This window comes from Suricata suricatta, chromosome 9 (assembly GCF_006229205.1).
Source record: "Suricata suricatta isolate VVHF042 chromosome 9, meerkat_22Aug2017_6uvM2_HiC, whole genome shotgun sequence".
In the NCBI taxonomy this organism is placed as follows: Eukaryota; Metazoa; Chordata; class Mammalia; order Carnivora; family Herpestidae; genus Suricata; species Suricata suricatta.
Window position 1 is genome coordinate 34,404,132 of NC_043708.1, and position 25,319 is coordinate 34,429,450.

At 46.1% G+C, this 25,319-nt stretch overlaps 1 protein-coding gene across 5 annotated transcripts; it reads left to right on the top strand.

Moving 5' to 3' along the window:
- Positions 1 to 628: 628 nt before the first annotated feature.
- Positions 629 to 25,319, top strand: MAX (MYC associated factor X). 5 transcript variants are annotated; one of them, XR_003913028.1, is made up of 6 exons: positions 629 to 900; positions 1,635 to 1,661; positions 9,533 to 9,640; positions 22,394 to 22,517; positions 22,994 to 23,094; positions 23,793 to 23,881. XR_003913028.1 is itself a non-coding variant. In XM_029950989.1 (5 exons), exons 1-5 carry the CDS (start codon positions 865 to 867, stop codon positions 23,978 to 23,980), a joined length of 483 nt encoding a protein of 160 aa, XP_029806849.1. In that variant the 5' UTR covers positions 633 to 864; the 3' UTR covers positions 23,981 to 25,319. The 5 variants fall into 5 exon arrangements, 2 of the variants coding, with proteins under 2 accessions (XP_029806849.1, XP_029806850.1); XR_003913029.1 differs by having other exon boundaries at positions 22,994 to 23,078; positions 23,793 to 23,876; XR_003913030.1 differs by having other exon boundaries at positions 22,994 to 23,082; positions 23,793 to 23,869.

Genomic DNA, 25,319 nt, shown 5'->3' on the forward strand with positions numbered 1-25,319 from the left:
CGGTAACACCACTTAACACCTGCCATTGACACCTCCCCACAGCCAGATCCCAAAGGTACTCTTGGGCATTCTGAGCCGCGCCCCCTGGTCTGTGGCAACAGGACCTGCGCCCCCCAACTTCCCCGCCCCAATCCCGGCCCTAGCGGGTTACGCCCCAGGGCGCAATGCAGAGCAACTCAGGCATCAAGAAGACAAAGTAAAACTAGTCGCACCAAGAAAAGGCAGCATTATTTAGGCGGCCAGCTACTCCCCCAGAGCCTCCACCCTGTCCCCTGGGCCCGGCGCCTAGCGCTCAGACCATGCCCGGCTCCAGGAGCCCCAGCTCCCTCCACGTGTCCTATCTTCCCAGCAGCCTCCTCTGCTGCCTCTGGAAGAAAATCTCCTGACAACTCGCGGTCTGTGGACTACGACTCCCAACAGGCATCGCGCCTCTTCTCTCTCCGCCCCCTCCACAGGCCACGCAGGCGCCCTGGGCTCCGTCCACAGGCTGGGCTGGCGACGACCATATGCAGTGCCTTATGGGATTTATAGTTTTTCTGGCTCTAGCTGGGCCGTCAGTCAAAGGGACGACAACTACAAGTCTCGGCGGCCCCAGCGTGACGGGCCCGGTCACGTGGCAGGGGGCCGACCGGGCGTGCGTGCCGCCGTTGATCCGGTGCTGCAGTGAGGAGGTGGTTCTCGCCCGTGTTGTGTGTGTGCGTGTATGTGTGCGTGCGTGTGTGTGTGAGTGAGAGAGCGAGTGAGTGAGTGAGTGAGTGTGTGTGTGGGGGGACTCGGCTTGTTGTTGTCGGTGACTTCCCCCTCCCCTGCACCCTTCCCCCTTCCCCGCCGCCGCTGCAGTGGCCGCTCCCTGGGCCGTAGGAAATGAGCGATAACGATGACATCGAGGTGGAGAGCGACGTGAGTCCTGGGGCTTCTTCCTTCCCGTGCGGGTTGTCAGGCGGGGACAGCGGCCGGGGCTCTCCGCGGGGCGACGGCGGCAGGGGGACGGGCAGCCTCCTCCTCTTCCCCTTCCCCCCTCCCCCTTGACTGGGACCGCCTCCGTCTCGCTCCCGGCTCGCTCCCCTCCAGGCTCCTAGCCGGAGCGGCCTTCTGGGACTGGAGGTGGGGAGGAGACACGCGGCCTTTGGGACCCCCACCTCCCCCAGTGGAGGAGGGTGCTGCGGCCTCCCGCTCCCACCCTATCTCGCTCAGGATCCGGGGAACTGGGACGGGGTGCGCCTGAGATCCCATTGTCCGGATCCCGGGGAAGGGGACGACGCTCAGGACCTGCCCCCTGGGTCCGCAATCACCCTCCTCCCGTGACGCCCGGATCCTGGGGGTTGAGGGAGGGCGGACTGGCGTTGGGAGTCCCCATATACCCGGACCTGGGTGCGAGGGGAGGAGACAGTGCTCTAAATCCCCTCCGGCCGAAGTCGGATCCCGGAAGGAGGGGCGGTGCTCGGGACCCCACTGCCCCGCTACCGGATCCCGCTGGGGGGGATGTCGGCGAGGGGTGGGGAGGGAGGGAGGGGGGTCGGGCCGACTCCCCACCCGCCGCTTCCTCCGCCGCCGGCATTTTCTTTCTTATTATTGAATGTGAAGTGTAAAAATAACTTCTATATTTTCTATTTTTTTTTTCTCTCTTATTCCAGGAAGAGCAACCGAGGTTTCAATCTGCGGTACGTCTCCTACTCTCCATTTCATTTTCATTTCCGTTCAGTTCTAGACCTTTTTGGGGTCAGAGAGAAAAAGATTGTTCTATTATTTTTAATATTGTAGTAAACTCTCCTGTTAACCGCTAAGGTGAGGCGGGGCCTTGTTCTGGGGTTCTAGGTGGGGAGGGCGGGTTTGCAAATCTCATCATTCTAGACTCTCAGGTTATAAGTTTCAGTGACTGTCGGTGAGTGAAAGGAGCTGTTTGCAAAGAAATGAATCGTTCTGTAGCTTTCAGGTGGGAGATCTAGCTGTCACTGTGTAAGTGTAAAATGAGAAATGTGTCATTCTGAAGTCAATTGTATTATTTCAGGGCAAAGTTGTCGGATTTACTTTGGAACATGTAGGTTCCAAACCATATTATGCATAGTTGTATGAAGCAGAAGCCACATGCGAAAAATCATCTTTAACCAAAAGTCATGTGATTTCTATAGGCGTCTATGATCTAGCACAACCTAGTATTATTGTAATGCAGACATTAGAATTGTAGAGGAACCAAAGGTTGAATATGAAAGTGTCACAGCCAGCCTATTGTAGCCTGTTTGAGTTGAAGGAGAGATGTAAAGAAAATAGAAAAATTGTTGTGGAAGAGTGGCATTGCAGAGATAGATTTCCTAAAAGGTGGTGGTTGAGACCATACAATGTTATCAGTAATTTCTCAGGGTTTTGATATTAATGTTCTCAGTAGATACTCTATGGATTTAGATAGACACTGATCTCGTGCCTTTCCAGTCTGGGACAGTACTGTGGGTGTTCCATGAATAGAGTAGAGAAAAAAACAATAGACACAAAATAAATCAGAGCCGGAGGAAGAGAAGTCCATCAGAGTGGCTTAACATTTGACAGATGGGAACAGTACAGAGTTGCTAGAATGGGGAGTCAAAAATTCAGATGCCTCCGGGGGGCCCAGGCAGTAGATCATCAGGAATAAAGTAGAGAGCAGAGGTGAGGACTTGGGCTCTGGAGAGCACATGTCTTTACTGAAAAGACAGCCACCAAACTCCAGTGGGTTGTTGTTATGTGGGAGGGAGGCCTCACTGTTGCCAGATCTTCCTGTTTTGAAGATTAGAAATTGAGATTTTTTTATTTTTCTAATTTTTGAAATGATGTTTGGGGATCCGTTAGAATTTGCAGGATGCCACTTTGATGCCTCTGGTATCACGGGATAAAAGCATGTCCCTTTCCTTGTACCTACTATTCATTAGAGCAGGCAAAGTTTCCGCAGGTTGGCATTCTGCAGATAGGCATTAAGAAAAATGTTTATTGAGAAATATATGATATTTCCATAAAATCTGGAGGATGCTCTTGTTCCATAGGATTTTAAAAATTATCCTGGGTAATAGTCACCAAAAAAAAGATTATTTTTCCTTAGAGTATTCCTTAACACATGTATTTGGAAGTTCAGTTCCTTTTTGTAGTTACTGTTACCCTTAATGGTGTGACTGTGGAGTTTCATGTTTGGGATCCTGTCTATTTAAAACATTTTTTTCCCTCCAAGTTTCCAGTTATAAAATGTACCCCAGGGCTTGGTCATAGTTGGATAGGGATTGGTTAGGCCTCCTTTGCAGAATCATTATTTGAATTAGAATTATGTTGGCTTTCCAGTGAGAGAAAGTTTTCTTTGTGAAAGTTTGGCTTACAGTTCTTGAAAGCTTTCTGCTTTTCAAAATATCCATCCACATGGGTATTGATGTAAATTGCTTTCTTAAATTATTAAAATGTTTCCACTCTCCTAGAATGCTAATGTCATTGTTTTTCCTACATATTTTTAGTTTGGTGTTACGGTGCCCAAGATCTTTCTCTTTGATTTTTGGGAAGTGGGCAGTGGCAGCGGATTTGACTCTGCTTTTAATTTGACACATCTATTTGCTGAGACTTTTTTTCATGTTTGTTTATTTTTGAGAGAGAGAAAGAGAGAGACAGAGTATGGACAGGTGGCCTGGGTCGGGGCGGGGGTAAGAGACAGAGCAAGACACAGAATCTGAAGCAGGCTCGAGGCTCCATGCTGTCCGAACTGAGCCCTCCATGGGGCTCGAACTCACTAACTGGGAGATCATGACCTGAGCCAAAGTCAGATACGTAACCAATGGAGCCACCCAGCTGTGACTCTGAAACATTATCTGGCACAAAATAATCACAATAGCATGGAGAGAAGAGGCAATAGATAAATTTTTATGGTATATCAAACAGTCGTGAACGAGTAGGGTAAAAAGGATTTCAGGTTTTTGTCTTTTTTCTGTGAATATATCCGTTTATTTCCTGCCATTTAGTATAAATCGTATACTTTTTTTTTTTAATTTGGAGGAAACTATTCTTAAGCATTGTATTCAGAAAAGGATGAGGACTGTGAGCAATCAAATATTTAGGACTAGGAGAACTTTGAACAAGTTATTTGGAGAAGGTTCTGTGGGTCCTAATGTAAAAAGAGACCCTCATTTGTCTTTTATAAGGCCACTACAATAGTTACAGCCTTACTGTGTGAGAAATATAAGATTCTCTGCAAGAATAGTTAGGAAATGAGGCTAACTCTAACAGAAAGTGAAACTGATTTGATAAATATTTTTTTCTGTTGCCTCAGTGCAAACGGAAAACCGCTTCTCCAGTGACCAGTAAGCTTTGTTGAAGGAAATAACCCCAAACAATATTTTTATTAATAAATTTTATATATCTCACAGTCCCACGGATGTTTATCTTACTCTTTTTAGGGTGGGGGAGCTACATTTTAAAGAAACTTTTCTGGGACAGGTATGTTTCATACAAAGTAAATCCTTTTATTTTATTTTTGTTTGGGAAATTACTTTTGGAAGACAGAAATGAAAGTAGACAAGAAATGTAGGTTTAGTGTGTTAGTCAGGAAACTCAAGACTTAGTATCCTTCATATCAGCTGAATGTGTTCGAGTTACAGCATATCTAATAGGGGGTGTAAAAGCAGATCTGTGCCGTTTCACGTGTGGACCTTCCTTGTATGAAATATGTTTCCCTTCCCAGCATTCTGTTCTTCATTAGGAATTGTAATCTATTTAGAAGGAATGAGCTTGGTCATCTTTGAGATTGGAATTCACTCAGAAGCCATCTCTTTTACCTGGAATTAGTTGCGTAGCCAAGTGCTACACGCTGCGTGTAATTTGTGTGTGCTTCAGAGTGGTGACACTGGTGCAGGAATGTCAGGCTTCCTTCTTAAATATGCCTGTTTGTTAGAGTAGAGGATGCTCTTATATTTTAAAGTCCTTTCTTAAGATGCCTGTAATGAGGACATTGTTGATCATAGAATCCAACTTGGTTTCCAATTAAAATTTCATGACCAAGGCATTTTTACTCTCTCAAATGGCTATAGTTTGGTAGTATATTTGGATAATAGCATTTCCAAGTTCTTTTAGGCACCAAATGATTAAAAAAAAAGCCTCAAACATGTAGTTAGTAGACTTTAGAAATATATAGCAGGCATTTGGCTTCTAGCAGGAGAGGTATTGGGAAGTTGAAATTTATATCTTACTATTAAGGACCTTAGTGGTTTCTCATTGTAGCTGCCCGTTATTTCATGTTGCAATTTTCATGTTGATTAAAATGAGCTAAGTTGCTTAGAAATTCAGTTTTATTTATCCTGTCTGCTTCCCATCAGAAGTAATAAATAGATCTTTTCTGATGAGAATTTTGAACTTGTATATTGTCCATGTTTGTGTTTAAGAAGAATAGCTTATTAATAATAAGGAACACTATCTCTCCTCTAAAATGCAACCTTTGAATTTCTTAAAGGCAGTACATTTTTTTTAATGTTTATTTATCATGAGACAGAAATAGATCATGCATGAGTAGGGGAGGGACAGAGAGAGAGGAAGACACAGAATCTGAAGCAGGCTCCAGTCTCCGAGCTGTCAGCTCAGAGCCCAATGCAGGACTCAAACCCAGGAACCATGAGATCATGACCTGAGCTGAGGTCGGCTGCTCGGCCGCTTAACCAACTGAGCCACCCAGGCGCCCCAAAGGCAATAAATGTTTAGTGGGCAACTCTCAGTGTATGCTGAGCATTTTTGGTATTAGAATTAAGATTCTCCTTATAGATGGGATTAGATGTCAAGTAGCCCAAAGGAAATGGCATCATTCTCAAAAGCCTTATGTGTTCTTGAATAATTCAGCATTTTTCCCCCATGCTATTTGCCTGCATAGACCTTGCAGAAAATAAGGCTGCTAGAACTGATATAAGGCCTTGAAGGAAGATACATTCTCTATGTAGTAAGTTGGAAAGAAATCATTTAAAGAGATTTCCCTCGATTTTGAACAGACCTCCTTAGCTTGAATGACCTCCTGCCAGTTTAGCAACTTCTTGGCTAACAAAATAATGTTTGCTTTCAACATATAATAACACTTGAGATACACGTGCTTGTTAGTGTCAGAGGTGAACAAATTGTAGGTGAAGATTTTTATTCTGGCTGCCAGTGTGGAAAGTTTGGTGGAAATAAAACTGAGAGGCTGAATAAAAACCTTGGCAGAGATGTCAAAGCTGGAAGCGATTTGGTGCTGGAGTTCCTGTTGAGCATCTGTGGGCCACTCTTCAGTCTCCACAGCCCTTTAGAATTCCTGTTAGCCTGCGATGCCCTGAAGAAAAGGTTCTTTGGCAAAAACTGCAAATTGAGTGTAGTGCAGAGTGGCGGCATCCAGCCACTGCTCCTATAGGATGTAAGGAGGAAGTCGTTTGTGGGCCTACTGTGCAGCCTGAGAACACCTCTGCTGTCCCCTAGGATTTGTGTGGCACCACTCATTGTCATGCTCCCACATCTCAGTATGGGCAACAGAAAGCTGGCTAATTTCTGAGTTGGGCTTTATTGAAGACACACAGTTGATTGGCCCTTCGCGCACCCCACTCCCTCTCCCCCCTTTTTTTAACTAGTTTTGAGTTTGTGGGAGGATCTCAGATGCTTTACACTGCAAGTCTTTACCCTGTTTTTCACTCTCAACTCTGAAATCTTGGCCCTTTGAAAAGGGTTTCCAGCAAGTGAAGACTGTTAACAAAGCAGTGATAAGCCTGGCAACTGGCCCTCCATTTGGATGATTTACAGTAGGGGGCAGGGGAGCATTATTATCGGGCTGGATGGATCTCTGTGGTTTGGAAATGTTTCCCGAACAGGATTCTCAGCCTTGTGTAAAGGTTTTTCATTTGCTCTTTCAAGCCACTTGAGGTATCATTTAGTCTAGAGTTGCCTGGAGTTAGGCATGTTAGTTCTGCATATTTTTAACTTGCTCTTTCAGATGAGGCCCAGGGAGGAGAAAATACATCATTGCCATTGTCTTTGAGAGCTTTGAAATTGACTCTGGTTAAGAGTAGCCGCTTGGGGACGGTCATGGCTGCAGGGATTGGTCTAAGATTCTACCCTTCTGCTAGTTAAATTGGGCCTGGAATCACCACAGAAATTCCATCCACTACTTCGAGAACAACAGTCCCCAGCCTAGGCTTTCTACCAGGCAGTGGACTGCTGCCTTTCCTTGTTGAGCCAACTTCTCAAACTTGGCTGGCTCCCCAGATGAGAAGCCAAGATTTCTGCTGATGGTCCACAGCCAAGTTCACTCAACAATCCTCTAACCAAAAGACTTGTCCATTTGAGTCCTTTCAGGGCTCAGTGAATGGGAAGGGGGTAGTGCATTATGGGAATGGTTTTGGTGTTCGATTATACCTAGCTCCACCTCTCTAGTGCAGGCCTGCGTGAAACCAAGTTCAACTTGATTCTAACCTTTTGAGATTTGCAGGACTCTCCCAGAAAGAAAACAGACAATTAGGATTTTATTTGTATCAACAAGAGGAATTGTGGGTCACTCTGCTGTCATTGCTTCTGTGTATAGCTCTTAAGGTGAGAAGAGGGCCAGGAATCAGGGTGATTTAGTAGACAGGAGTATCTTGGGCTGCTGCTGGAGACCAAGGCTGGGCAATTAATTTGCATGTAAATAAACCATCTTATGGAGTATGTAGCAAATGCTGCAGAGGCAGGTAGATGGCAGATGCCATCTCCACCTTCTCAGTGCTTTAAGTATGGTCAAGGTTAGAACCCAGCCCACCTTACCTATGTAGGTGACAAGAGGTGACAGTAAGTTATAAAAGGACTAGGTGCTTAAATACGTTTAATACTTTCAAATTATTCTGTACTGCTGTTAGAAGGCATCGGCATTCCTGTCCTAATACTGTGTGATGCAGCACACCTGCCTCTAGTCTTAATTTGCCTGGTTTCCAAGCTTGATCATTCTCTTAGCTTCCCCATAGATTTCATGTGTCATTGGAGTCCAGCAAACACGCACTTTACCACGAATTCAGGCTTGAACAAGATTAGGAGGGTGTTAGAAGTGCCCAGGCATCTGCCCTGAAGATGAGTTGCCGTGCTGTGTAGAACCATGGCTCTGGTGGGAACCAGGTGTCCGATTCAGCAGAACTAGAGGTGAGGTATTGTGCTTGAGACACCAGGAAGTGACTTTGGTCACCAGAGCCACTCTCGGCCTCCTCTTCCTCTGTAATGACTCAGACTTAAGCTTCTATAGCAGAATTCTAAGCCCTTTCATTCACTCTTGTCTTTATAGATTTTTGTCTATGCATCTTGTCTAGTACAAGGATTTATTTAGGCATTCTTGTGCTGAGCCAAGTTATTTACTCTTGTTGCTTCATATCTAAAATTCCTGGTGCTCTATCTGAGTAGGTTAAAACTACCCGAATTTTCCATATATAGACTCGCTCTCTGGGTAGCTCAATGCAACCTTGTGTATTCAGGGTAAATTCTCAGAGTATATTATACTCCATAAGTCCCAAAGTGTGGAAGTGATCAAGGTTCTTGCTTTAGACTAAGTTAAGTGTCTGTGTTCCATTTGGAGGAAATGCCCTTTTATTAGAGACCTGCTGAAGCTCTCTTGCAGTGCTCACCAGCACTCTCTTTTGCCTGAAGCCAGTGTATTTTGCTACTTCTTATTTGTCGCCAGTCTTTGTCCCTCTCCAGCTGATAGTTCTTTGTGATTCTAAGCAGGACAGGATAAAGACTTTGGTCTGTGGGTATTTAGATACTGCCAAATAAGCTTGACCTGCCACAGGTGCCTGAGGAAATTTATTCAGCGCATGTGGGTGTCAGATGATTTGCTGTCTAAGAACAAGCTTTCTGGCACAGCCTGTGTGAGGGGAAGCCCTTGGCAGGATGGCACCGTGGATCTACTTTAAAAAACAGGAACTCAGAATGTGTTTGGTGTCTTTATGAGCTCTGTCATAATCTCAGATTCATGTATCTGGGTTTTCTTTAAGTTTTAGTTTCTATTGTATAATTTGGTGAGTAGGACTTAAACTAGTCCCTTTTAGCAAGCTGGAGCCCAGAGCAGACTCATGGTGATGGGTTTCACATGGAAAGCACTGCACCAGTGACCTTACTCCTTTCCTGGACACCCACCATGGGGAATCTCTTACAGTGGGGGTGATCACATTTTATGAAGGGGCCCCCCCCTGGAGCTTTTCCCTGGTCACTTCCTAACCATGGACTGGCTGGCGGCTGTTTTGTCACATAAGTAAGTTGTGAGGGGGATGACTGATGTTGCAGGAGTGTTACACTTTGTCCCCACGAATAACTTTTATTTTACTTATGCATGAGCTGGATGCATCGAGCTACTTTGGATGTTCCTGTCGCAAGCCTTGCTCACCCCTTTCTCCCCCTTTAGCAGATCCTAATTCTGGAGACTCCTAACTGCCCACCTCGGCAAATCCTTCCCGGCCCAATCGCCAGGGACAGCGCTGACAGCATATACTTCCAGGCTATTCCCCACCCACCTGTACCAAGCAAAAGGAGTGACATTGCTAATGTGCTCTTTCTCCTATTCTTGTAGGCTGACAAACGGGCTCATCATAACGCACTGGAACGAAAACGTAGGGACCACATCAAAGACAGCTTTCACAGTTTGCGGGACTCGGTCCCATCACTCCAAGGAGAGAAGGTGAGTTTGTCAAGAAAGCTGATGGCCACAACTAACTTGGAACTTGCCGTGGGGCTTACCAGGGTACTCACCTATCTGGAAAGAAATGGCATCAGGTATTCCGGTTATATGGTTTCCTTACTTTTTGATTCCTTGGGGTATCGGGGTATCGTTACACACTTACTCTGTTCTTAGCAAACAGTGACACATGCAATGGAGCTGCTTATAAGACATTCGTAGGAGTTATCTTTTAAAATCAGTATTATTTATAAAAAGAAAAATTACTCCTTCAAGAATTTATTATAACTATAGTATAGGGAGGAGCCCATAGAAGTTTGGGATAACACTAAGGATTTCTGAGGTTAGTGATACCCTAGGCCCCCATTAGAATTTCATTTGTATAGTTCAAAGTCAGTGCTTCTTTTAAATGAGACCTCTCAGGTCAACCAACCTGGACACCAGTTCCCAGTTCCAAGAGCTGTTATTCAAGGCATGTAAAGAGCATGTTAAGCTATGTATGGGACAAAAGACTTCAGGAAAGAGACATGTTCTTATGAAATGGAGCAAAAATAGTAACTGGTCTTCTCCTGCTTCCCTCCGCCCCACTGAAGGCCTTCCAGAAACTAATGTTTTCCCTGGAGAAGTAGGCACCAGCTGTTTCTACATTTGAAAAACAAAGTTGGAAGCTTTGAGTAAAAAGCATATGGGTTGGGGTCACTTCTTGGAATTTAGAAAAAACATCTGTTTGCACAGTCAGTTATATCCTGAACACACAATGCAGCCAGCTGCTCTCGGCAGCAATTCAGTGGTGTAAGTGGCGGACTGGAAAGAGGACCTGTGTGTTTTTGTTCAGGGATACAGTGTTTAAAGAAACAGCTATTTTAAGAAAAATCACTGCTCTCAGGTATACTTCCCGTGGCTCTCCTGATTTAGTTCTGTGGGTTGGTCCTGAGTTTGGTTATCCAGAACCCAAGTTGGAACCATTATATAGTTTCACTTTGTACTGTCACTCTGGTAAATCATGTGCTTTATACCTTATCTGAGGTGTGGCCTTCTATGTGGCTGGAGCATGGAGGAAGTCTGACCTTCATGAAAACACAAAACAGGCCGTGTGAATACCTAGTATTGCAAAACCAGAATTTGTCATGGGTTAGGCCTACTTAATGTGGACTTGGTTTAAGTGTCCTTGAACTGAGGTGCTTACCTAGAATAACAGCATTCCTAGACACAACACTGTCTAAGCAGCACAGGAAATCTTCACGATGGGGCAGACAGACTCATTCTTTTAGTCAAAGTACACACATGCAAAGGATTATCTCTTGTGCTGGTTTGAGCTGTTGACAGTCAGTGCTTACTCATATGCCATGGTATCGATTAAAACGACTTTGGTGAACTAAATGGAAGCAAACCTCCTCGTAGGTCTCACATCTAACCACGAAGGGCACCAAGGCAGTGTCCCCCAAGAAGTGGCCTAGGGATCACTCAGTCAGGTTCACTACTGAATCTGCCATTCTGGAGGGAGGCCTCGAGATCTGTAATTTATAACAAGCAGATAGCCGATCCTTAGACATTCTTACGTTTGAGGACACTTTGGGAGAGGTTGGTCATAGGACCTCAGCTATGCCATTTTCCTTATGTAGCCTGTTTCGCATTGCCATAATACTCTTCTTTAAGGAAGTTGGTGGTTTGAATTTGGTAGCCTTTTCAACTGAATAGTCATTCATTGTGGCTAGTTCATTTATTCACTCACTGTTCATCAAACGCTTATTTGAGGTTTTTCTACAACCCACGAACTGTTCTAGATACTAGGGAGACAGCAGTGAACAAAACACACAAGCAGAAGCGCTTATTCTGGTGAGGAAAAGATAGAAAATGAGCTAATAACGTAGAATATATATAGCCTTTCAGACAAGTGCTGTGGAGAAAATTAAACAGGGGAAGAAGGTTTGCAGTTTTCAGTAGACCAGAAAAACCTGGCAAGGCAACATTTGAACAAAGGTTTGAAGGAAGTGCAAAAGAAGGAACCATGCGTCTGTCTGGTGGTGAGCAGTCCAGGCCAAGGGAAGGCAAGCATACTACCCCAAGGCAGGAACCTGGGAGCACGGCCGGGCCTGTCCGGAGCAGAGGCCACAGTGGCTGAGCTGGAACTGCAGGCATGGAGACAGGAAACGAGGTCAGAGAAGTAGCAGGACTAGGGGAGAGGAGCGGTCAAGGGGCCAGGTTATGTGGAGCCCACTAATAAAGCCCTAGTGTGGGAATTTACCAGGGCCCTTTCTAGTTTCAGCATCCTGTTCCGTGTTCTAATGTAGGTATTTCACCCCGAGCCCCTTCCCATCTGAATTCCACCGTCTGCAGTCGTTTTCTTATCCGCCAGCATGGTCTCATGGGTGCTGTAGGGAGTCTAACAGAAAGAACGCTTTGTCTCTCAGTCTTCCCTCTGCTCATTAAATGTTGCAGATTTTTAAAAATAGGGTGTTTGAACCAACGGAAATTGGCCAATTCTTGATTTGGATTGCAGTAATTAAGGTTGTGACATTGTGTAAATAATCGTAAGTTTGGGGAAGCTTAGAGTGGATTCCTGCAGGAAGGCCACCAGTCTCCTTTGATTTAAGCATTTTCACTTCCAGGTGACTTCTCACTTAATACTTGAATCATCTGTTGTATGTGTCCCAAGGCTTTTGAGTTTTAAATCAAGACCAGTACTGAGTGAATTGGATCCTAATCAAGAATGGGGGATACTTGTATGTATAAAAAAAAGCTTTAAATATGAGACCCAAGCTCTATTCTCTGTTTCCTTTATTCTTACTGTTAACATAAACATTATAAAAAGTGGTCACCTGTGTAAGTAAAAAAATCAATAACCAACGTCTGTGTTGCAACGTAAAGCAAGCACAACAGTTCTCTGAGGTATTGTGCTAATAGAATTGGACATTTGCTATTACTGCTGTTCCTGCCATCATTACTGGATCAGAGATGAGGAAGCAAGTTTGAGATCATGATCCCTGTCTGTAGCTGACCAGGGACTAGAACTCAGGACTGCCGATTGCCAAGGTCAATTTGTCCACCACACTGGAGGGATAAACAACTTAAGGGAATTTTGAAGAAATCTTGCTTCAGTACTTATATCTTGTCTCTACCTTGGGAGCTCCCTCAAGGTAGCGCCAGCAGTCTTGACAGTGTGTCACACAGGGGCTCTTACTAGACTACTCTCCCCGGAGGTGGCATGTGTAGGTCCCACTGCAGTGCAGACAGTTGAGGATCATTTAGGTCTGTACAATTTTCAAGTTCACATAGCTTCTCTGAGAAATAGACGATTGTAGTCAGTGATCCATTTGGGTTTTGCCGTAGTTCCCAGTGTTAGCAAGTAGACTCTTGAACTCTGAGTTTCTTGTTTTCCATGTAGTTCTTCCGCTGGACATCCCACGGGGAAAGATGAATGGGATCAGAACCATCAGCCACTCAGCCAGAGTAAGGGAGTAACTAACGGCTGTTCTATAGGAGACTTTACTTTCTTGAACAGAATTATTCTGCTTTAAAGGGCAGTAAGTTGGGTGCTAGAGAGGGTTACCCATTGGCTTGCTGGTACTGAACTCATCCTGTTTATGTGGGTTCAAGACCTGGTGGCCAGCCCATCAGTTTGCCTTCACACGGGGATGTAATTCTGCCCTCCTCCCTGTAAGTTAGCCCTGGCATCCAATCACACGGTCTCAGCGTGGTTGACTTCAGTGATAAAAGGTTCTGTTGCAACATTGCCGTTGGTAGAAGTATAGTGGTTTACAGATGTTTCTCATCTTTTACATCTTTTCCTAAATGTGTTGATCTCAACGTTTGTCTTTGAGGCAGTTGTGCTAGGATTTCTCCTTTCTGGATAGAGCTATGTTCAAAAGAGAGGACATGACCTAAGATGCAGATAAAACCGGGGTTTCTTCTAGTGAGCACTAAATTCAGAATCTTCCCTTTTGGATGAAAACATGAGGGCACTGCCCCAGTCAGCTCCTGCCACAGACTTGGGCACGTGGTAGTTCCCAGTGCGGAGCTGTGGAGTGAGAGCGCCAGCGGAAACCACGGGCTTGCTCCGTCCGTGAACAGAACGGCGTCAGCCAACGTGGTTGTGCCATTCAGACCCAAGACCTGTGTGAGTGCTGTAAAGGTTTAAAAGGCATGATAGTGTCTTCTCATGAGGGTCTTGCTCCCTTGTTGGGAGAGAGGATTATATGTAACACTTAGCAATAATAAGCTAACATGCTGAGCATCAAATGAGAGGTTAAAATACTGAGCTAGTCTGAGCTAGTCTGTTTCATTTCCATTAAAGCCCACTTCCTTAACATGTTAAGGTGTCGATCAGCTCCCTTATAACAGGGAACCTGACAGTTCCTAGAGCTGAAGGTCCGTCTCCTGTTAACCTGTGAAACTCACCCAGCACTGTGACCAGGGTGCGTACCCCGGTTGTAACTGTACTTATGCCTGTGCAGGTACTCGGTGAGCGTCTGCCCGTCTCCCACACTACACCGTAAAAAGTACCATGAAGGCAGGGGGAACAGCTTCTGGCCGTATTGCTTCCCTCAGGGCCTGGCACACAGCAGGGTGCCGAGTGAGTGTTCACTGAAGGAAGGAAGCCCCTGGCCGCCCTGGCCACGCTGTACGGGGAGAGGCTCATTCTCGTGGGCGCCTCATAAGGCATGCAGCTCATTCGGAGCCCTGTTTTCTACATCCTACTGGGGCTGTTGAAGGGATTATCTTTTAGATGAAACATAAGCCACAACCCTGCCCATTTCACTGCCTTGCTCATTATTACCTGCCCAGACTCCAATCTGGGCAGTGATTTTCTTCATAATTAGGTTTTTCAAAAATTTAATTTCCTACCTTAAATTTGTTGTCCATAGTTGCCCAAGTCTGCATTAAATCCCTGGGTTCAGTAAATCTAAGTGTATTGATTTATTGAATGCCTTGTAAACTGTATTTCTGTGCTGCTGAAAACCTTCCCAGGGCTTTTCAGTGCCCCTCAAGGTAAGAACTGGCATTTTATGTTCTCTAAATAAGGTGCCCCCGTGCCCTACTGCTGCTTCTCTGCCTTCCCTGACTGTGGAGCAGTGTCCGCCCTCCTCTTCTTCCCCAGCAATGTCACCTGTTGGGAGTTCCTTTTCTCAAGGTCCACCTCCAGCCCTGCCACCCAGATGATGTCAGGGTTTCGCAGTGAAGAGGCCCACTCACAGGGGTCCCCAGCCTGTGCACTCCCCTGCTGGGGCGCCTCTGCCTGCCTGCCTGCCGCTGCGGCCCATATCAAGCCGTTCACTGCCCCGAGAACCCCACAGTATCTCTCCCCCATCAGCCCCAGTAGTCATGGGCCTCAGGGGGCCCTTCCTGTGTCTCTCTTCTCTCTGTGACTGATCACCTAACTAAAGGGCGTGCTTCTTGAGGGAAGAACCCTTGTCCATTCTTCTGGAAGTCTCTGCAGTGCAGAGCAGGGGAGGATTCACTCCTGTAGAGAGGACTAGAGAGCCAGAAAACTGCACCTGACACTTTTCCACCTTGAGATTTGAAGGATACCCAGGTGGTTCCTGGGGCTTTCCTTCAGCATTACTTTTTCTTTTTTCCTTGAAGCAAAATTGCAAAAATTTTAGGAAAATGGGAAGAAAACCTCCCCCTTCCTCCAACACACCAACAGCCTTTCCTTTGTTCTAAGATTTGAAGACAAGTGTTGCCCAAAAGATGTTTAATGTGAGCCACAAATAACAGTTTCAATACAGTTTAAAAAAAACTTGTAGGGAAAAAGCACTGGGTGTATTATGGAAACCAATTTGAAAATAAACTATTTTAAAAAATTTAAAAAATAAAGATAAAAAAAATTTTTTAATGTTTCTTTATTTTTTGAGAGAGCAAACACGGAGGGGCAGAGAGCCAGGGGGACAGATGATCTGAAGTGGGCTCTGCACTGACAGCAGTGAACCTGATATGGGGCTCGAACTCCTGAACCGTGAGATCATGATGTGAGCTGAAATCAGACACTTCACTGACTAAGCTACCCAGCACCCCTGCAATTAAATTTTCTAGTTGATACAGTGAAAAAGTAAAATAACAGATGAAGTTAATTCTAATAAGGTATTTTATTTAACCTAGTATGCAAAAATAAGTATGACTACAACAAAATCAATATATTTTATGCTTACAGCACAGCCTAATTCAGTCTAGTCACATTTCAAGTGCTTTTAGCTATTTGAACGACCATGCAGTTCACAAAGACCTATCTCCCCACTGCACACCCCAGTTTAATATGACTGACATTAGGTGTCCTCTTGAAGTGAACGTCAAAAGAAACTTCCCTTTTTTAATTCTACCCCCAAAAAAGCTGCTATTAAGAAATTCATGGAATAATTAACGGAGGCTAAGAAGCAAGGAGATGTTGCTATTACCAGTCTGTGTATTCCCTTCTGGTTTCTTCGTCTGCATGCTTTACTTGGAGAAATGTTACAGCTTGCTGTTTTCATGTACCGTGATTTTTGCCCAGCTGATAAAGTGTTCATTTATTTAGCCATTAGGCATGTTTCTGTTGGCCATTTAGGTTGTTTCCCATTTCTTGGTTTTATAGATAATGTAGTGATGACCATTTTGTTGCAGGTGACTGTTACCATAGAATCGATTCCTAGAGGTTGGATTGCTAGGTCTAGGAGTAAGAACATTTTGCCGTGTGTTGTCAGAATGTCTCCAAAGAGGATTATTTCATGTCTTCATTCCTTCATTTCTTTAAAGCAAATTCAAAAGGCTAGTCTTCTGACAGTGTTCTGAAAGTACCAGTATTACCATCACTGGAATTTCTTTGAGGAGGGGGAATTAATTTAGTAGGCAGAAGGTAGTAATGAATGTTGTGTTTTGTTTATCACCTGGGAGAGTAAATCCTTTTCCACATGTTTACTTACTTGTTGTATTTCCTCTTTGGTGAATGTGTGCTCCTGTCCTTCATGGTCAGAGCTCGATGAACAAGTGTCACACCCTCATTTCAAATTACCAAGGGCACAATATTTTTGAAACAGGATTTGTGTTGACCCTTAAACAAATGTCTGACTTCTGGCTTTAAGCCCCTTAAAGGGTATGATAGCTCTGCATTCCCATCGTAAGCAACAAAATGGTCCTTCAGGCTGGGGAGGGTCTGGCAGCAGGAAAGTTTGAGGGTGGCTATGATCCCACAGCCTCCCTTGTTGGCATCGAAGGGGGTTCCAATTTGGAATGAACTACTTTAATGCAGGCCCAGATGTATGGTGCAGAATCTTTAATTTTTATTTTCAGAAGACAGCTATTCAAATGGAAATGTGTATAGGCTTTGTGCTAGCTTTCTGTTTACCATAATATGTGTAAAAGCTTGTGGAAGGTATCAGAAAATAACAGTTTTGTTTCCTAAAATATGTAGTGCAAAGCAAATTATCAGTTAGTGAGTCAGGCAGTAGTTCTTTTTTTATTCCTCAGATCATGGCCTTTTGGTTCTTGAGGGAACAAGGCAGTGGTAACATCTGATTTTGAGAGTGGAGGAAAAGTGATAAATACAACTAAGGTGATTACTTCTCAAGCAAGTCAGGGTTAGAACCCCAGGGACTAGCAGACTAGCAAGGGTATTCCTACTGTGAACATTCTAGCACTATTCTTCTCTTCCTTACCTCTCTCCACCTGCTTTGTAAAACAACGTGGCTTTTTACACAAATCCAGACTACTGTAATAAGCTTTACATCTCCAGAAACATGTGGAACTCTTGCCATATATAAAACATTTTGAGAGCTGCTGCCTTAAATGGAATTTAGTAACCTTGGATTTTATCCTAATGTCAGTGTTAACTACTTCAAGAAACATTTGGGGCCTTAAGGTTCTAATTAGAATGAAACCGATGGTGAAATAATGTAGTCGCTTCTTGCAACACATGAGGTGGGTGCACTGTGTTCCCAAATGGAGTTCTATTCAACAGGGTGTCTCAGGAGGCTGGGTTGGCCCTTTCTTCTGTCTCCTTATTGCTGTGTACAAGCTAGAGAAGGGTCAGGAACCCGCTGGCCCCTTGGCCACACCACATCGGGTCTTCTTTGTCCATTTTGGCTTTACCCGTGTTAGGTAATGAGGCCAACCACACTGTTGAGGTTGGCATTTCCCCTCCTCTGGGGTCAGGTTCAGTCAGTTCTCTCAAGCTGTCTTGCATCCACAGGCTTTTTCTATTTGCTTCTTCTCTTCTAGAAGCCTGTTTGGTTTTACTTGTCTTTAAAAGAAAAAGAAATCTTCTTCAATGCTGCTGTTATAACAAGCTACTTTTTTTTTTTTTTTCATTTCTTACTTTTTCAACCTAATTCTGAAAAACTAGTCTTCAGGGGCACCTGGGTGGCTCAGTCGGTTAAGCGTCTGGCTTCTGGCTTCAGCTCAGGTCATGATCTCACAGGTTCGTGGGTTCGAGCCCTGCGTCAGGCTCTGTGCTGACAGCTAGCTCAGAGCCTGGAGCCTGCTTCGGATTCTGTGTCTCCCTCTCTCTCTGCCCCTACCCTGCTCATGCTGTCTCTCTCTGTCTCTCAAAAATAAATAAAAAACATTAAAAAATCAAAAAAAAAACAACTAGTCTTCAGCTTCAGCTCTATCCCTGCACTCATTAACTGTGCGGGGGTGGTTTCTTTAAACTCTGACTCCTCCACGGAAACCATCCTCACTGGGTCTGATCGACATCCTTGTAGACAAACCACATGACTCATAGTCCTTTCCCTCCTGCTCAGCCTCTCCTTTCTGACCATGCTGTCGATGCATTTCTGTTCATGCTTTTTATTAGTTGCAGTTTCCTCTGTGCTCCCAAAATAGAGGTGTCCTGGAGGCCTGCGTTCAAATGCTGACTCTGCTACCTACAGCTAGGCAAGTTCGAGCTCTGTGCCGCTGTTTCCTCATTTATAAAAAGGGGAAATACTACATCTGAAGGTTGTATGATGATGCCTGGCACTTCCTCAGTAAGTGTCAGCTGCTGCCCTGAGTATGCTCGCCATCATTCGTATTGCTGTAGTGGAGCTGGGGCTTCGGAACAGGACCCGCAAAGCTGGCCAGTGAGTTGTTGCACAGCTCCCAGAGGTGAAGGAGGAATGAGAGGAGCCACTGGCATTAGCTTGCACCATCACGTAAGAGGCCCAACACCTCTTTGGTCCCCCCAGCCACAGTGTGTGCTGTCTCGGGGCTGTGTCCAGACCATTAAAGAGATCGCTTTCTGCTCAGAAAGGCAGGATCAGAATTAGTGCCTCCTAACCATAAAAACTAGCAGGGAGAAAAGTATCCCAGTCCCTACCAGGCATCCAAAGGCAACAGTCCATCCTTGGACACATTGACTTACCAAGTTCTCTCTGCTCAGTCACTCACGCACAGCTTGCTGACTCAGCTAACCATGCAGTTCAAAAAACAGAAACCAAAAGTCCGGGGCCATTCCGTAGTCCATGCCCTAAAGCCTGGGGCCGCTCCACAGTCCCACCATAAAGCCCAAGGTACTTGTCAGTTTCTTTCTTATTGTTCACATAGTAGAAACTCCTAAAGGCACAAAGGGCCGCCCCACACCTTAATCTTGTGGCCAGGCGTGTGATCATATGTTTTGGAAAACCAGGAAGAGGGGATTTTAGATGTCTAGCATTTTCTCATTTTGCATTTAGACCTTTTGCTCTCCTTCCAACCCTCCAGACTAGATACACATGTAAATTTGAGAGAATTATATATTTTGTGCTTTAAGTTTTTCATTGGGTTTTACTTGGTGAGTATTCTGGGACGGGCAAATAAAATTAATTGAACCATTCTCTTGGACTTGCTAAGGGGCAGCCTGGGACGCTCCTGCTTTCAGCAAGGGACAGCAGAAGGGCCATGCTTAGCCTTCTGGAGGCCTTGAGCTGGGTGTATACACATCCCGCCTTCTTTGGGGACCTCTGTGTTCTGAGCATCTGTGAATTTTATCTTCGCCTGAAATGGAAACTTGTGCCCCTCACAGGATCGTTTTCCCACTTTGGTTTGTTGTGCTGTGCTTACTGCTCACTTTCATTTTTTCATGTGTAAATATGTGAAGAAGAAATTGGTCACACACAGGCTGCTACTCAGTGTGGGATTTCAGTAAGAGTCTTGCAATCTTACTTCTTTTCCCTTGTCCCAGCTGCAAATGAGTAGTTAAATAAGGGCCAGTGTTGCTTTCTGGGAACTGTTAGTTGAAAAAATAGTCAAACTTAGAGACTGGCATGGAAATATGCACAGCCACTGGATCATTGATGGAGTACGTAGCATTTGGAGGGCTGGTTGGGGTCTGAGAGCATTTCTAGTCAGATAAGAAACAGCCACAGAGAGGGGCGCTTGGGTGGCTCAGTCGGTTAAGCATCCCCCTCTTCATTTCAGCTCAGGTCATGATCTCACAGTTTCTAGGATTGAGTCCCACATCAGTTACTGTGCTGACAGAGCGGAGTCTGCTTGGGATTCTCTCTCTCCCTGTCTCTCTGCGCCTCCCCTGCTCACACTCTATCTCTGTCTCTGTCAAAATAAATAAATAAGCTTAAAAAAAAAAGAAGAGCCACAGAAACAGAAAGATGCTCTCTACAGTCACAGAGTGCATTAATGACAGAGTCCAGATGCAGCTGTCTCCTGGATGCCTAACCTCTTCCTCGCCACTCTGCCACCTGTCCTACAGTGCTGCTTTTAAATTCCATCTCTAGAGGTGCCTGGGTGGCTCAGTCTGTTAAGTGTCCAACTTTGGCTCAGGTCATGATCTCACGGCTTGTGAGTTTGAGCCCCACGTTGACGGCTCAGAGCCTGGAGCCTGCTTCAGATTCTGTGTCTGCCTCTCTCTCTGCCCCTCCTCAAGTTACACTCTCTTTCTCTCTCCCCCCTCCTCTCAAAAATAAACATTTAAAAAAATTCCATCTCTAGTATCCACAGAAGCAGAGTATTTTCATTAGTCCTTTCTAATTATATCCTTTTTTTTTCCATTTTATCCCCTAATAATTAGACCTAATAAGTCGCCTTCAGCAGAAATGGGGAACAGCACCTGAAGCAGCCTTGCAGCCAGAATTGCAAGCCCCCATGGCAAGGTGCTCTCCTTCCTCCTCCACACCTGGCCCAGTCTTCACTCTCAAGCGCTTACTGTGCTCTTCTCCCTGCCCAGAGTGACCTGTTCCCACAGACGGCACCCTGGGTTAGACTAGGGTTCACTGTTTCAGATGGGAGCATGCGTGTGTGTGCCCGTGCGCACACAGAGGCCGAGGCCCATCCTGGCACACAGTAGGTAATCACCCCAGCCAGAAGCCATCTTTCCCGTGGCCTTTCTAATCTGTACTACTCAAGTTACACTTGGTGCTGCCCTGTGATTTGTCCGTGTGAAGATATATTTATCTCCTCAGCTAGATAGTAAGTAAGCATCTGGGGTAAAGAAGTCATGACTGACAGGTTTTGTTTCCCCACAGTGTCTGCTCAGTTCCTTGCACATAATTTACACCAGATAAAAGATGGTTAAATATGAACAATTTCCTTTTGAGGAAATTTTCTTGAGCATGCTATAAGAGGAAAGCCTGGACAGTAATTCCAGTACTTGTGAGGACTGGTGAGCAAATCCAGGCCTTGCAAACTTCTCGGATACCCAGCCCAGCCTGAGGTATATGAAGTGAGATTGTCAGCATTTAATACACGTGGGTTTAGTTGTGCTGTCCTGAGTGTGGATGTTTTCCTTGCCTTTCCACCCCGCTGTTGTGTTCTGGTTATCTAGGGCCCGCCAGGATCGTAACACACAGTTGTCGTGTACTGCCCTTCCCTGAGTAAGAAGCTTTGCTACTCAGGGGCCTCATGGCACAAGTGCCACACTCAGCTTCTAGACGAGCCTGCCTTGGGCATCAGTCCTCTTCGCTTTGGACCATTCTACCAGTTTGGCTAGCTGACTTCTTGGCCATGAGTAAGTCCGAACATGTTTGCAACCTGGAGGGAGTCTTCCAGGCATGTTTGGCCTTTAGGGGCAGAGTAACCTGACATCCATTTTAATGGCTTATCAACTTGTTCCTCTAACAGGGCAGTGCCTAGGCTGCCCATGGCTGTGGTAAAGGTGTGGTTGCTTCCTGAAATGGCCCAATCTTGTGCCCTTCCTGTGTTGACATCAACCTCTGACAGCTTTCACAAAAGTCTCTTCAGCCAGGAAGGCTGAAGTGATGACACAGCAGCACAGCTCACTTGGAAATAACTAACACAGTCAGGGTTTGTCTGATGTCTAGGGGCCCTGAGGAAGAACTCTGAGCCTCCCCCAATTCTGAGCTGGCTCCACTGAGATCTTGCTCTGGTCTCACTGGACCAGCTGCCTGTAGTCACACCCTAGCAGAGACTGAGTAGCCTAAGCTCTCAGCTAAGTAGTATTTTAATGTTTTCAGACACAGCCAGGCTGAAGACTTGAAAGCAGCCTAAAGAACCAAAGGGAATGTGGGAGGAGCACAAGTTCAGGAGTCAGATGGATCCGAGTTTGAATCCAGGCTCTGCCACTCTCCCGCTGGTGACTTTGACTAACCCAGTAAACTTCTCTGAGCCTCGGGTTCCTGGCGGGGCTGCCTCTCAGAGAGCACTGCCACGAGGTGAGCTGCGCCGAGCACTTGACACTGTGACGGGCCCACAGAAGGCTCTCGGCAGCAGTTCCTGGGTTTTCTCGGCCTTGTCCCACCTCCCCTTCCTGCTTCCATGCCCCCGTGCTGCTGTTGCAGAAAGGCATGGTTTCCTCCTCACCGCTTGCACTAGGTCTTTATTTTGTTCCCTTTGCTTTTTTTCATATTGCAACAGGCATCCCGGGCCCAAATCCTAGACAAAGCCACAGAGTATATCCAGTACATGCGAAGGAAAAACCACACGCACCAGCAAGATATCGATGACCTCAAGCGGCAGAATGCTCTCCTGGAGCAGCAAGGTGAGCCCGGGGGCCGGCGGGGCACCGGCCCTGCTGTGCTCCGGCCAGGTCAGGGCTTCGCACCTGGGCCTGCAGGGCCAGAACCAGCCATGGAGCGCGTGCTCGTAAGCGGCTGCGGCCCTGCTTCTTGAGTCTGAATAGTTGAGTGTTAGGACCATCCTGAGGAAGGACCTGAGTCGCCAGTGAGGGAACAGTGGAGTCTAGGGGTTGGACATTTGGAGACTTTTTTCTGACCTGATCTTTCCCCTTCTCGGGGCTCAGGTGCTCTGCCTGCAGTAGGGTCACACCTGGCATCAGGTGTCTCAGAAGAGCTTTGAGGTCCTTGGATTGGAGTGTGCTGTGTAAGTACCAGAAACTCCAGGTTTTCAGGGACAGTGAGCCCTCCCTGTTGTCAATGGTAGTCCAATCAGGGCAGCCTATGGGCCAGGCCCTTGCTGTTCTCCAATGCTCACACCCGCCTTTTCCTACAACCACAGGGGAAAGCGAGAGCTGATCAAGTTCTTTGTTCCTGGGGAATTCACTTCTCTTCCTCCCTCATGGAAGATGCAAGTAAAAGGAAATGCAAGTAACCACCTGGGTTAGAACACCTCAAATAAAATAAAATAAAATAAGATAAGATAAAATAAGATAAAATGAATGGGTTGACGTTACAGGCTCCAGATGAGCTGAACCCCGAGGGATGGGCAGCGGGGGGCAGCATTGGGTTGGTTACTGGGCCATGCAGCCTGCATGTAGGGGCTGTGTGTCGAGAGGCCCAGGTATGCTGTGTGTATTGGTGACTTGTTTCCAAGTGTCCAGCTTGTCTTTCCAAGTGGATCTTATACGAGAGAGCTAAGCCAGAACTTTTCTTTGGCTGACACATCTTATGTCATCCCTTCCTGCTGTTGTGTGGCCTTCACACCCTTGCAGAACCTGGCATTGCCAGGCCAGCTTCTCCTCTGTCATCGTGCTGCTGGGTCCCACAGGGAGCTTATGCTCCTGTCTCTACACTCGACTTCCATGGCAGGATGGTGATATCACAAGCCTTCTCTTTAGGGTTGGGAGGCATTGCAGAGTGGCTGGCCAATGTCCACTGGGCCCCCAGGTCTGGTTGGGAAAGGAGGAGGGCAGTGAGTGTGTAGGTGGAACAGGCACCAGAAGGGAGTTACTTCTGAGCCACCCTGAGCCTCGGGGGCCAGCAAGCCCTTCGGAAGAACAGGCTGGACCCTGAGCTGAGACTCGGTTGCTCCCCTAGTCTCCAGAAGGCTGTAACCCGCTCGCTTGGTTGCCTTTCAGTCCGTGCACTGGAGAAGGCGAGGTCGAGTGCCCAACTGCAGACCAACTACCCCTCCTCAGACAACAGCCTCTACACCAACGCCAAGGGCAGCACCATCTCTGCCTTCGATGGAGGCTCAGACTCCACCTCGGAGTCAGAGCCTGAAGAGCCCCAAAGCAGGAAGAAGCTCCGGATGGAGGCCAGCTAAGCTCTGCGGGGCAGGCCAGCAATACAAACTGTCTGTCTCCTCCATCGTCCCATCCTCCTTTCAGTTCATCCTTAGAACCCTCAGAACCATTTAAGAGACTCTTTTTTTCCTCTTTCCTCTTTTTTTTTTTTAATATTATTTTTACGTAGAAGCTCTTGGACAACAGCTCTCGTTCTCCTTCCCCATTTCCACAAGTTGTGTTTTTTTTTGTTTTGTTTTGTTTTTTATTGTTTCCCTTCAGGGATTCCCTGTCCCCACCAGGAATTTATAAACCAAAATACCCCAACTTGGCAGCTTTTTCTGTGGAGGACAGACGGCCGGCCGGACCTCTGAGCACATGGTGTCCTGACCACCCACCAGCTCCTCCAGCCCTGCCGAGCATATGCCCGGAGGACTCCTGCCCCTCCCAGGCCACCCTCACCTCACCGTTTGATAGACTTTGTGAATCTGTGGACTGCTCTACTTTAAGAAGATGACCGGTTTGGAGTAATCAGAATTAATAATCCCCCTTCTTTTTAAGGATATTTTTTTTTCTAAAAAGCTATTTATCGCTCCTATTGAAAGGCCAGTCCTTGAAGAAGTTTGTGGTATAAAAACAAGTGGGGACACATTTGCAGCACAGAGTCTTTGGCCTGTTTCACTCCTGCTTCTCACAGCCAGCCTTAGGGAGGGTGCGTGACCCTCGGCGGTATGTGTGGGGAACCGCGGGCGGGAGAGAAGTGGCAGCCGCCAGGGGATGGTAGGGGTGGGACAAGGAGGGAGGAGCAGGTCGGTAGAGGTTTTGTATTGAGGGCCAGTGATGATGTTTTGCTATTTATTTCCTGCTACTGAAATTTGAATCTGAGTGAATTGTCCCTATTTCTGATGATGTCGGTATTGCAAAGCGACAGATTCATAAAGTAATGATCAAATCTTCCTTTCTTTCCGTGTGTATTTCTAAGAAATAGAGCCAACTGATTTTGTATGTAAATACCAAGAGCAATTTACCTGGTACTAAACCCGCACCCCAGTGCGGACCCTTCCCCACCCTGACCCTGTTCCTGTTCCTGTTCAACTGTCCTGGGACCCGTTCCCAGGCTGTGATCCAGCCCTGGTCCTGGCTGCGGTCAGCAGATCCCAGTGAAGGGTTTTGTGTGTGTAGGCCTCATTTCTTTGTCTTTTTCCTACTCCGTTCCTGGCATTTGCTGATTTCTAGTGTGTACTCTGTAGTCTCAGTCCGTGTTTGATTCCATTCCATGGAAATAAAAAGTATGTTGTACATACTGCCCAAGAATTGTCTTGCAAGTTAAGGCTTTCCCCTTTACTATAAGACTATAAATAAAAACTTATTTTATCCTTC

Coding starts and splice junctions, on each gene's coding strand:
- MAX (XM_029950989.1), top strand. CDS start 865: ATGAGCGATAACGATGACATCGAGGTGGAGAGCGAC. Junction 9,641..22,393: donor CATCACTCCAAGGAGAGAAG/GTGAGTTTGTCA, acceptor ATATTGCAACAG/GCATCCCGGGCCCAAATCCT. Junction 22,518..23,792: donor TGCTCTCCTGGAGCAGCAAG/GTGAGCCCGGGG, acceptor GTTGCCTTTCAG/TCCGTGCACTGGAGAAGGCG.